General features: G+C 40.9%; 1 protein-coding gene across 6 annotated transcripts in view; it reads right to left on the minus strand.

Moving 5' to 3' along the window:
• Positions 1-12,445, minus strand: part of ERBB4 (erb-b2 receptor tyrosine kinase 4) — a 1,120,478-nt gene extending 1,108,033 nt beyond the window's left edge. For all 6 annotated transcript variants that reach the window (XM_027051681.2, XM_027051663.2, XM_027051688.2 and 3 more), the window contains exon 1: positions 11,724-12,445. In XM_027051681.2, the coding sequence (XP_026907482.1) occupies positions 11,724-11,805 (82 nt within the window). In that variant the 5' untranslated portion in view covers positions 11,806-12,445. The remainder of the gene's footprint in view (positions 1-11,723) is intronic.
• Between the last annotated feature and the right edge of the window lie 429 nt (positions 12,446-12,874).

A 12,874-nucleotide genomic window follows, 5' to 3' on the forward strand; every position in this document is an offset into this window, starting at 1 on the left:
AAATAGCATGTATCAGATCTAAATTTGCCAAACAAAATTAGCTGCATGCCATTGTTTGTCTTATCTCCTTCTCTGGCTCATGGTGTGCTAATTCTGGCCACAAGCAATATAGTAAGCACAGAAATAAGGAATGCCCCTTTAACTAACAGTTGCATAAAATGTTTTGTCTAGTTCAATTTATCTCAAACCTTTTTATACTTTCAAATTTCATCCTGTACTTTAAAAAAAGAAAAAAAAAAGAAAGGGGAAAAAAAGGCCACTAAAGAATAATATTAGAATACCAATCACTTCAGTTTCCGTTAATTCTAAGTACACTTTTAAAGGCTTCGATATATCACCAGGGATAATGGGGCTGCTAAATTTGAAGTTTAAACAACTGGGAAATATTATTAACTGTTCAGTTGATATTTTTACATAGTAAAAGTGTAACTTGAAATACCAATCCTGTGATTGTTACTTAAATGTGTTAATATATTAGTTAAATATTACCATATATCTGAACTGAGTACTGATTTTAATTTAGATGCATTGTTTCACTCACAGCTAGTAATAATGTCTACTATAGTTAAAATGACCACATTTAACTTAGCTAGAGGGTAAAAGTCAAAGACAGATTTTTATCCACGCTAAATAACAAATGACTAACAATTCAATAAGCTATATATTTCAAGGGGTAGGGACTTAGCAATACAGTTTTTACATTCCAAAACTGCAAGATTTCTTCAAATCACACCCACCTATTTTAAACTACAGAGCTGTCTAAGAGATAGTATTACATGACCCATAGTCAAAAATATGTTATCAGGAAAATATATATATACCTGGATTTGGCATGGTCATAGAGAAAAATATTCTAAAACTACCTCTGTGTAGTGCATATGTAGTACATATATCCACGTAGTACATACATCAGCCAAAGACATACTTTAGTGCCTTACAGTATGATTTTGCTCCATATGACTTTTTTTTTCCCCTGAAGCAACATATTCTTCTATATTAACAGTGGAATACCAACTGCATACAGTAGGGAAAAAAACAACTAAAAATTACAGAATGATACTCAAAATTCTTCATAAACAGGAAACAATGTTACTTCATAAAATATATAATTTTCAAACATAGGCAGATTTACCACAAAGTTTTGTGGGGTTTTTTAAGGCTTTTGATTCAGAGCCCCTCTATGGCATTGGTGCATTCCAAGGCTCTGTTCCTAATTTGTATTTTACTTCTGAATCGTTTTTAAAGCAGTTCCCAAAATTGTGTAAGTACAGGAAATAAAACCTTAGATATACCCCTGCTTTGAAGTCTTTTTCAAGAAGACAAAGCTTCCACGATAGTTTCTTTTAATATACTAAATACAAAGAACTCTGAAGAGAATACAATGGAGGAGGAGAAATACAATGTCACCTACAGGAGGACACCTTAAATGATAGATTTATTGGACAAGTTTCTTCACATGGCTACAGGAAAAGCAAAAAGCTGTTGACCTGAAGGCAGAAGAATTAGGTGTACTAAGCATCTCTTTCCCACACAGTGGGACAAGTGAAGGAGCAATACCTTTGAGAGGCATCCCTAGCTTCTGTCAATCAAGCAGAAGGCAGAGCCAGCTGGTTCTCAGGACAGGGCAGGCATGTAACTGTACCAGACTAATGCAACAACCAGGCTTCACTCTCACATACTACCTCTTTATAGCTCTATTTCCTCATAGTAGGAACAATAATCCCTGACTCAAACTCTCTTCTCATTAAGCTTGTAGGAAAAACAATCTAGAAAGTTCCAAAAGAATTCAGACAGAAGTGCTAATGTCTCTATGCCCAATTCTCTCATTAAGAGATTATTCTTTAGACAGGTAACTTTGAAAGTTACATTAACTCTTCAAGCTATTATAAACTAAAGTAAAATTAGAATACTGCAGTGACCTAGACAGGGTGACTTTCTTAGAATCTTGTAATTGGAGAAGAAATGTCTGGAAGAGCATCTTTCACTCACAGAATTTGACTCAATAGAGACTATAATCATTTCACTAATTTTCAGAAGGCAGAATGGATCATCAAAAAGAGCAGCTTAAGAGAATCCCAACCACCTCTGATTCAGTTATGTGGCAAGTGCTTTCTTAAAAGAACACTTTTTAAATGGTAGGCATATGTCTAGTTGTCTATTTTAAGATACTAAGAAATCTCAGTTATAAGAAAGTTGTATTATCACATATATCTATGAATAGAAAATACTGCATTCTGTCTGGAACCATTTTTTCATGAAATGCTTATCAGCATCTCTCTGGAGGGAAATATGTCTCCCAAATGTTTGGAAAATCACTTAATAACATATTTTTTATATTCTGTTTTATTGGCCTCATCTATCTTTCTTTAAAATAAAGGAGAAAGTTGGCATCCTAAGCTTCTTATATGCTCTCCTGTTCCTAATACTGTCCTGAAATACTTTGATGGATCGGTACATGCTTATTTCTTAAAAAGTTATTAAAAATTTTAAATGGGAGATAAGAAATAACAATGTGATGGCACATAAAAAATAGTGGACTATAAAAACAGTTACATGTTTAAGAATGGTATTCACATATATTTAACTCACCAAAAATAAAACCAACAGAAATACTTTGTACCATATTATGAGCAGACTCTAAAAATGGGAATGGGGACAAATGAAATATTCTTGGAAACAATCCATTGAAAGAAATACCCTAGGAAGCTCGAGAAAGCTACTAAAGAAATTCCCAGGGTAAACACGCCTAATATCTATTATTAAGAATTCTATAATTATGTTGATAGAACAGCTTACTTTGTGCATTATATGGCTTAATTACAAATAATAGCCATCCATGAATGAGCTGAAAATTGTTTCAGCAAATGTATGTTATTTTTTCATTTAAAAAATATTTTTAAAGAGCTTACTATATATATGGCACTGCATTAGTTTCAGCAGGGGATAAAAACTCTTGCTCTTAAAAAGTTAAAACTGTAGTATGGTTTAAGATTAAGTGCCAAATTAAGCAACAGAGATAAGGATTATAGACTAATCAATGAGAAAAGATGTAATGAAGAGCTATGATAGAATGTAGAATTGAAAAGGTTCAACAGTTGGAACAGGCAGAGGCACCAAATGAACCAATTCAAGAGAAGGGGGCAAGAAAAAGCAGAGACAACAAGCAAGGTATCGTTATGGAATACTGACTAGATCAGCATGGTTCTTAGAATCCATCATAAGAATACTCAAGAATGGATGTTTACAAATCTGAACACTATTTTAGTAGGCTTTGAACTTTACAGTGGGAGTCCATTGAAGGCTTCTGAATAGAAAGTAGGATAATAAAAGTATTGTACTACAAATGGTCATCTGGCAATGATAAGAAGAAAGTGTTAAAGATAAGAGGCCATTGAACAAGGGGACCAGCACAGCAGACCTTGCAATAGCCCTGCTATGAAGTTTTTAAAGATTAGGTGGGGTCAATAAAAATCTCAGGGAATAAATTTTGAGCTATATAATTTATATAAAGCTATATAATCGAATTCCCTTTTTAAAAAAGTGTCTAACTGCTTTAGTTCTAGACAAAATGATAGGACAAAAGGAATTCCTGAAAACAAAAGTGTGTGACTAAAAGACTTACTGTTTCTGTTTTATTTTTATTTGGTTTTCATAGGTCCCTATAGAAAGGAACTCATATTCTCATATTCTCTAAGCCCATGGGGAAGAACAGAAAATAATGACAAAGACAGATTTTAATAAAAGCAGAGTTCACCTATATAGCAAAATAGTCACTACCATCCATGACCCCATGACTAGTAGGCATTCCCCTACTAGTGATGGTGACCCATCCTGAAATACAGAATTGTACAACTCATTAATCAAGCTATAACCATACTAGATCTAGTCACAGAACCTGGAGAATCTATTGCCAGTTTTTTTTTTTTTTTTAGTCCTAACAAGCCTAGCCATGAGATAATCCTTAGCAGATCAAAGAAGATGCATCTATTTAAAGCAGGTTTATAATACCTACTTGTGTCCTAAAGGCTTAAAACCTGAATGTCCACCTATGCTGGTATATGTATATGGTAACAGTCAGACGAGTAGTAAAAATTTAGGTGAAACTTACTATTTACAAATCTGATCTTTCTGGGAAACAAACAAGTGTTTATTGTACCATTCAGTGTCTTCTCTTTAAACACCTTTAGGCTGTATTTCAAATGAAATATATGTAAACGTTCATACAGCCTTAATACCTATTACTCTAATTCCCTAGAGTCAGAAACTGAGTCTTGCATATTCTTACTGGTGTTTAGTATGCTTCACTAACCCCTACAATATTGGAAATAACGTGATTAACAGTAATGACCCTGAGCTATATCTCAGGGGAGAGGTTTAATGATGTTACACAGGAAGTTTCATGGTGCGTCTATGTTAATGTTTTACAGGGGGTCCATTTTCATCTCAAATTCCTAACAGGAATGGACTCTTCCTGCCAAAATAAGTTTCTAACTTCCCTTCTGTCACTATGGCCCAGGAGAATGCTAATTATGTCCCAGGAAGCACTGACCCTTGAGGGAAGACAGAGACAACCAGAAAGAGTTAAGCTTAAATCAACAAAACAGCAAAGTAACAAGGCCCACAGGCAAGATCTTACAGAAGGCAACTAGAGGGAGGCAAATTGTCACAGAAATACATTTATAAAGCCTTAGTACTTAAAGCACAGCTTATATACTTGTTCAAAGAATATAACTAATCTTAGTAGGGGTCTGAAGAAAGAAGGCAGCCCAACAAAGACAGTGGAAAAGAAAAAGAACCTTAGTCCAAGGATGGCCCTGGAAGAATCTGAAATACTTCCACAGATTTGCTGGTTAAGGGTCCCCACCAATTAAATGGTGATGAAGAGCCTATTGTCTAGTCTTTGTAAGTCATTTTATTTAAGCATGTATATTGCTTAATACAGAATAGAGATATAACCATTCTCTACTTGCTGGTCATCTTCATAAAGTCCCAGGTAAAAGAATATCTTGTATACAGATACAAGTGTGGACTACTCTTATTTAACTTTCAGAGTCAAAATTCTATGGATAGGTCTCATCAGATCCTTGTACAAATCGTCTTACAGAACTATGTTTTAACAAAGTTGTTTTTTTTTTAATCTTAATGTGTGACAAGCTACAAATGCAATCAATGATTACTTCCTAAATATAAATTAAAGATGCTGATGATCCCACAGTCTTCCCCTTGAAAGGAACTTCACAGTATGGTAGTTAGGCTTATGGTTCCAATCCATTTGCTTTCATTTCAATTTTGCAATTCCCTTCTAAAGCAACACAACTTTGTATTTGCTTATTCCTTTTTCTAAGTGTCTGCAAACTTCTCAAGTACTACATGTGTTAAGGAAAAATGATACTGGTGTCAGAAGCTGCCAACCAACTTACATCATCTCACTTCTCTGTGCTTCTAGTTTTTTCTTCACTTAAAAAAAATGATAGGACTGCACTAGATCAGTAGTTTCTAAACAGTGCTAGATTTCTGTGAAGCAAGCACAGGAGAGTAGAGGCAAGAATGGAAAGAAAGTGGGGGAGTGACAAAGTCAAGGACAAAGCTGGCATCCAGCTGCAGCTTTAACAAAAGCAGCCCTCCTTTTCCCCTTTTACCTGTTTTTAGATACCAGGGCTACAACACATGAATTCACTTGAAAAGAAGTCCACTAAACAAAATTAATTAAAAACCAAAGGATTTCTCTTTCTAAAAAATCTAAACACCATTTTTCTCACTGAATCATGCTAAAAATCCAAGATGTGAAGCATTTACGTATCACTCCAGCTATACTGAGAGAGACAGAGGAAATGGAGACACAGAGCAGGAAGTCTAACCCAAGATCACATAGAAAATGATTGTGTGACCAGAATCCGATTCTTGTAACTTTCATTCTGGTGCTTTATTCTGTATCATCACACAATAGCAGGGCTGCTGTGCCACTGCCCACAGCTCAAGTGTGCACCATTCCCATTCAATTCTATGTGGCTGCTGCCCCCTGGATTTGTGCAAAGCAACGGGCCTGCAGAGCAATCACTCAAAATGAAAACAACTGTAAAACAATTACTGTATGTTCAAAAAAAAAACCCGCTTTACAAATAGGCCCCATATATTTCACCTTTATGTCATAAAAGTGAGACAGTTCTCTTCCCTCTTAAAAAATTAATACAAATAGAAACCACTAGTTTCAGTGTCAACTATGAAAACAAGAAAGTGACTTTAAAGCTTTTATTAAAGATTTGGAAAATAGGTCAATTTATTTAATAAACATGTCAGAATTATCAACAACCCAGGAGAGAAAAAGCCACACACAATGAAATCTAAAAAGATCACAGAGCAATTCTGAAAAGTAATATTTTTGGGAAATGGGCTTCAAATACAAATGTTTTGGATTTAATAACCTCTTTATTTCATTAGGACAGGTGTTCTTATGGCAGACATAGTCTGCTGAAAGTTTACATTATGTTTATTTATATGGGTGTACACATTTTAAAACATAACAATTAACTGGACTGGAATATATCTCAGTATTATAAAAGACTTTAAAGCCATTTTTCAGAAACTGCTACACATTGGAGAAACAGAGTGTGTCACATGCATTTTCCCCCTCAGGCACAGAAGCCAAGTCACAAAGACATGGAGTGAGTTGCTCAAGGTATTAACAAGAAATGGGAGGAACTGCCATACAATGTAGAAATTTACAGTGGGTCTGATTTAAACCACCTAGCTGTGTCCTATGTCACACTTAACCACAAAATCAGCAGTTAATATGTCCTTCAAATTACGTAAAACAGCTATGGTTCAGAACACATTGATCTAGGACCTTTTCATTAAACAATATTAAGAAAATTAAGAAACGGTCACTGTAAACTGTAAACTTCAGTCAACAACTGTGTTAGAAAGCTTGAAAGTAAGGTTTTACACAAACTTCCCAATAGTTAAAATAATTCAGAAAATGCATATTAAAGGTGAAGTTTTGTTCCATATGGTCAAATATAACATAGAACATTCCTAAAATGATATAACCTGAAGAAAAGTTTATAATTAGATTCTACCCTGAATACATACTCAGATCATTGTAAAAGATAACAGTGGAGTATGTGTGACAATTAATTTTTATAGAACCGCTATAGGCTTGAACATGTATAGGATAATTTGAATGTAAACACTAACATCTTTATAAAGCAGGATCACTCAAAGGGTGAAATCAGACAGCAAGTGCCAGCAAGTCTGCAAGTAACAGAACATCTTTTTTGATCATTTGCTTCATTTATGTTTTGGGCACTTACAAATTACACAAAGATGTCCAACAGCAGCAGAACACTGTAAAATAAAGCAAAAACTTGTTGCTATTTTTAATATGTTAAATCTTCTTAATAACTGGCTTGAAATAATATAAGCATAACACCACTTCAAAGCATTATGTTTAAGGTACTCTAATTCAATTTATTGTCTAAAATGTGTACCTTACATAGTCATTAATCTCAAGGTGGCTATAATCACAAGGCCTCCGAGAATATTTAGAGAGACAATTCCTTGCATCCCTAGTATTTTTGAAATGGCAGTAGTCTACCTTCCTTCCTTGGTCAAGAGAAGAAAAGAGGCAAGAGATAGGGAAAAAGGGACTTCTCTATAGAAAGACCTGGCCTTGGAGTCAGGGTTTCTGAGATGTGCTAGTGATCTTGGATCGATGCCTTTTTATTTTCTTTCAGGAATAAATCTGCGCAATGGAATGGCTTGCAATTGTCCAGCCAACCAGCCATATCAGATTTATCAGAAAGAAAGAATGAAAACTGGCTCAGAGGACTCCTGCAGTGGCTGAGTGGCAGGTTGCTGGGAAAGGCACACACAGAAAAGAATACACTTAGTGGTGGAGGGGAATATATTCACATGTGTAAACTCAACAAATAATAAGATGTAAAGAAAGAATCTATAGTAATGGAAAGGGTGAATGCCTAAGACATGATAAATAGTACTTCTATTTAAGAACTAAAGGGATGAAAGCCCATGAATACTAAATATTTGAATCCACTCTAGGGAGGAAATATGATTTTTCCCTCAAATGAATGCAAACTCTAAAAATCAGCCAATTCAAACTTACTGTGTTCAGGTTAGTGTAAAAAATCCATAAATCTGTAAAGTGCATGCCCTGGTAAATATTCTAATCTAATTTCTTAATTAACACACATTTCCAGTGACTAAATGAAAATATATATAAAGCAGTAAGTACTGATTTTCAAAAAAAAATTGACTTTCTATGCATGAATAATTAAAATAAAAGCAGTTTGGTTTAAGAGGGAAAAAAATCAGAAAATGAGGAATCATGACACAACCAGTCATTCAATTTTATCATAACAGTCCATAGGATAGTACTTTCAAGTGATTTGCAGTTATAATAGGTATAAATTTGTTTAGAACCATTCTGAAGAAAAAAATACTTCATCTAAAAAGATTCCTTTTACATATACTAGAATTTCAAAATTAAAAGAAAACAGTGTACCCCATGGATGTGCTTACAGTAAACATGTGTAGGAAAGAAGATTGATATTTTTGAAAATATATTTAATATCTTTTATCACCATTTATCTAAGTTTTGTTGACTTTTTTTATTCTCAAATGTGTGTTAAAGAATCAACCCTAGGTTTGGAGATGTATCTTAAATATGTAGCAAAAAATGTATGTCATTTTATACAATGAAAAGCAGGACTAAGTTACTTGGAAATAAGAAATGGAAACTGAACTTGTCCATCCCACATCTACTGAGGTATGTAAGAGCATCACTTCACTACTATATATTGTATTTCAATTCAAAGGTGATGTTAGTTTTCAATCATACCAGGAAAACAGAAATTCTGAAATTACTCCTTTTGGTAGCGAAGGCTTTATAATGGTCACATAAAGGGCCTTTGGCTATAATAGTTTAGATAAAATGAGGTACTGGAAATGAGACGAAGTCCTTCAGATTTATCTAAAAACTGTCTTCTCTAAAGCAATAGAAGAAAACATACAAAAACAGGACCTCTTCCATTACAATTATTTCAATAAATATCTTAAATCTATACAACAGAATCCTTCCCCTACCCATATCTTTATTCTGTTCACATAGAGCAGTAAATAAGGTGCATTCCTTCTGCTTCTTAAGAAATTAGCATTTCAAAAATATGCCACTTTCCCCTGAACTCCAAGCGTGTCTAATAATGCGAGAAGCAGATTGTCTTCCCTCGTTTCCTTAATTTGTTTCATCTAAAAGCAATTCACTCAACATCTTGTCGCCCTCTGGCAGCTTAGTTTACTTATCCGCACTTAATTTCTCATTTGGACCAAAACAAACTCCTCCAAACTGCTACTGACTGCTAACCGCGAGAGGGGAGACACGCAGTATGTATTTACTTGGGAACATACAAGCTTCACATACACAGCCTACTCCAGACAGTAACTTGGTTTTATAAAAGCACTATATTAAAACCAGCTGAACTTTCCTTGCGAGGTGTTGTTGCAGGATGGGGGTGGGGCAGGGCGAAAAAAAGAAGTCCCCGGGGCATTTTACAGTTTCCAGTGGATCACCTTAGCGTGGGTGTCACAATTATCCCAGGGATGCACCCGAGAGCTTTTTTTGTGTGCGGCCCTTTCATCTAGATCACTTTGTGTTTTGAACAAGCAAGGCTCGCCTTTGTGCCCCTAGAATTTCAAGTACAGAGTCACGCACGGAACAACAATGGCACGCTAATCCTCGCGCTCTAAATGGGCTCACTTGTGGGTCTGACAATTCGCGGGGGGGAAGCGAGAAGAGACCAGCGAGGGCGCGAGGCGGTGTCGCCTGAGACGAGGAAAAGGACAGCTGCAGAACTAATTTGGATTACATTCTTTGCAGAAATTCTGAAAAGGGCTTTTCGGCATAGCTCAACCCTGAGCCACACAGTTAATACCAAATTGCTGCGGACTCGGAGCCGGGTCCCCCAGCGGCTGAGGCTGAACCAGACAGCCCCCAGTAGGTTGCCTCGTAGAAATTCCTCTCCGCTAAGCCTGCCTGTCGGTCGGGCAACTGCTTTTGAATGGGTCAATGTGCATAATCAACCCATTGAGGGAAAATATGAAGGGACTTGGAGTGGGGAGGGAGATAAAAAGGGATGTATCTAAGACGCCGCTTGGAATCTCAAGTCCGTGTTGGTGTAATTCCGGAGGTGGCTGGAGCGCGGGACCTGGTATGCATGAAGAATTTCGGAGCATTTGGGAGGGTGCAAACGGCCGGTACAAACGGCGCACATTGGTGCCATTCGAAGGTCATTTTGAAAGGCTCGATGATTGTAACTTGTTATTTACTAGGCTAGGAGGGGTAGGCGGCAGCGGCGGAGGCGGAGCGGTAAAATAACAGCGCTGTTTTCTTGGTGAGGTCAGAAGGACACCCTCCGGGGCCTAAAGGTCTCCTATCGCCACTCCCGCGGGTTTTATCTTCTCTTCTCCAGCTGCCTCCCACGCTCCCGCGGCCAGCCCCGGATGGTCCCGGAAATCTCCCCCGCTCTCCAGAAAGCCCCCTTTGGCTGCATCTGACACCGGTCCTCCGTCCTTTCCCGTCCCACTTTCATCCACAGGAAACTCAAGCGTCAGAAACTTTGAGCAACCTCGCACTGCAGGTGCTGTCATTAGCCGTGCCCGCCGCGGTGCGCCAGCCCCACCCCGCAGCCTCTCGGGGGTCAATTAGCCTTCTGCCTGTCCAAGTACCTGGGGCTCGAGCGTTCCAGCTAACAGTGGCAGCGCAGTCGCGCCCGCCTCGGGTTAAATCAATTCACGCAACGGGTCGGCTCGGCTGCCGCGCCGGGCAGTAAACAGAGAAGTTGGAGGGACTCCGGCCAATAGCAAGTTGAACTACAGGAAGAACTCTTCCTGAAGCCAAACACAGCCACCGATGCGAAGGCCGGGCTCCCGGCTCAAGTATGTCAACCTCCCCCCCCACCCCCCGCCCTTTTTTTTAAGAGGGCACGCAGGCATGCAAGCTCCCTCGAGTCTATGGGGCGAAGACTCCGAGTGGCGGGCGTGGGAGGCCCAGAGTTCCGTGCACCCGCCGGAGGCGCGCCCTCCCGCCGCGCTCCAGCTGCCCCGGGCTGGGCTCAGCAGTCCGACCCCACAAGCTCCGGCGACCGACCGGGGACGCAGCGGCCTCCCGGCAGCACACACAGGTGCAAAGCCCTGCTCTCGGAGCTCCACTCCCCACAGTCCTCCCGCTCTCAAGAGGCCCAGCTGACACCGCCCGGGACCCCAGCTCTTCGGAAGCCCGGGCGGCGCGCGCTTCTTGGAAGCTTTCACTCTCCCCGGCCCGGACGGCGAGAGGACCGCCTCCTCTAACTCGGGAATTCTGTCTCCCACGTCCCGCACCACAGGCTGGACTAGAAGGGATCCCGCTTAGGCTGGGAGAAAACGCGCGAGAAAGAAAGAAGGGGGGTTAAGGAGAGAGAAACAAGGGATAGGGGCGCAGAGTGGTAGTTCATGATAAATAAAACGAAGGCACACCAAAAGGTTAAGTTTGGGGACAGAAAGAGGGGAGAACGAAAGCCCACGGAAGAGGCCCGGGTGGAGCGGTCCCTCCGTGCCTGGGAACCAGCGGGTCTCAGGTTCGCGGAAGGGGGCGAGGGAGCCACCCGACGCAGCCCAGGCGGCGGGAGCAGGTTCAACAACTGGAGCGCGAGAAGCAACCGCGCACGACCCACCTGACTGAGAAGCGTTGGGCTGGACGGTCCCCGCCGCCAGGAGAAGGCTCACCCAGACCCACAGTCCTGTCGCCAGCTTCATTTTTTGGAAGTCTCAGATCCCTTGCTGACCATTACATGTCCAAATGGCATATCCCCTTTCGGGCACGCGGACGAGATCCCTCGGCCAGGCGCGCTTCGGGGCGCGAGGGGGACTGGCGCGCGACGTGCGCGGTGCACCGGCTCCGAGCACCGGCGCCCGAGTCCGCGCCGGCGGGTCCAGGGCCGGGGACCGGAGGAGGGGGTGAGGGTGCGCGCTTGTGTGGGAGTGTGCTCGAGTGTGTGCGCGTGGTGCTCCGGGCCGGACTGTGCAGCTATTTCCCTGTATGAGCCTTCGCTTTCTCGCTCCCTCCTGACTTTCGCTCACTGGTTGGTCAACAATAAAAAGGAAGGGGGAAAAAGGTTTCCAAAAAAAGTTGATTGCAAAGAGGCGGTAGGTTTCCGGCTCTCCCCCCCCCCCCCAGCTGGGCTATGTTCGGCTCCCTTTTCAGTTTCCTTGCACCTCCAGTCCAAATTGGGAGGGGAAGGGGGGGTAGCTTCTCGCTTCTCCCCCGATCCTGTCCTTTTTCCTGTCAGCTTTCCTCACACTTGTCCGGCGGCTGCGGTAATTAAAGCTCCGAGCGTCATTTCCAACGCTCCGCGGTCTCCAGCTGCAGCCCCACAGAGAAATTAATAAGACTACGGGAGGGGGGGGTAAAAAAAAAAAAAAGGTGGGGGGGCGGATAAAACAACCCTCCACGCAACCAGGCTGGCTCTGCTCAGCCGCGAAAACCCCGCCCCCGCTCTGACCCAACTAGCCACGCCTTTTCCCCCGCCCCCCACTCCCCAAAGGGGAACCTTATTGGCTCAGACACTCCCCAAAATCCTCAGTCTCAGGAGTTGGGAAAACACCTGTCTGGGAGCGGGCGCGTGCTGGTGGGGGCGGAGAAAGCTGGATTTAAAGGGCTCACCCGAGACAACGCACGGAAACAGAAGGCCCAAGACAGCTGGCCCGCGGAGTGCGCAGACCACCGGAGGGTTGCTTACAGAAGAAGAAAAAAAAAAATTTTTTTTTTTTTTTTTTGCTTAAACCATTTTCTCTGTTGCCCCCCTGTGCTCATCCAGACTGGACC

Source organism: Acinonyx jubatus, chromosome C1 (assembly GCF_027475565.1).
Source record: "Acinonyx jubatus isolate Ajub_Pintada_27869175 chromosome C1, VMU_Ajub_asm_v1.0, whole genome shotgun sequence".
NCBI classification, from domain to species: domain Eukaryota; kingdom Metazoa; phylum Chordata; class Mammalia; order Carnivora; family Felidae; genus Acinonyx; species Acinonyx jubatus.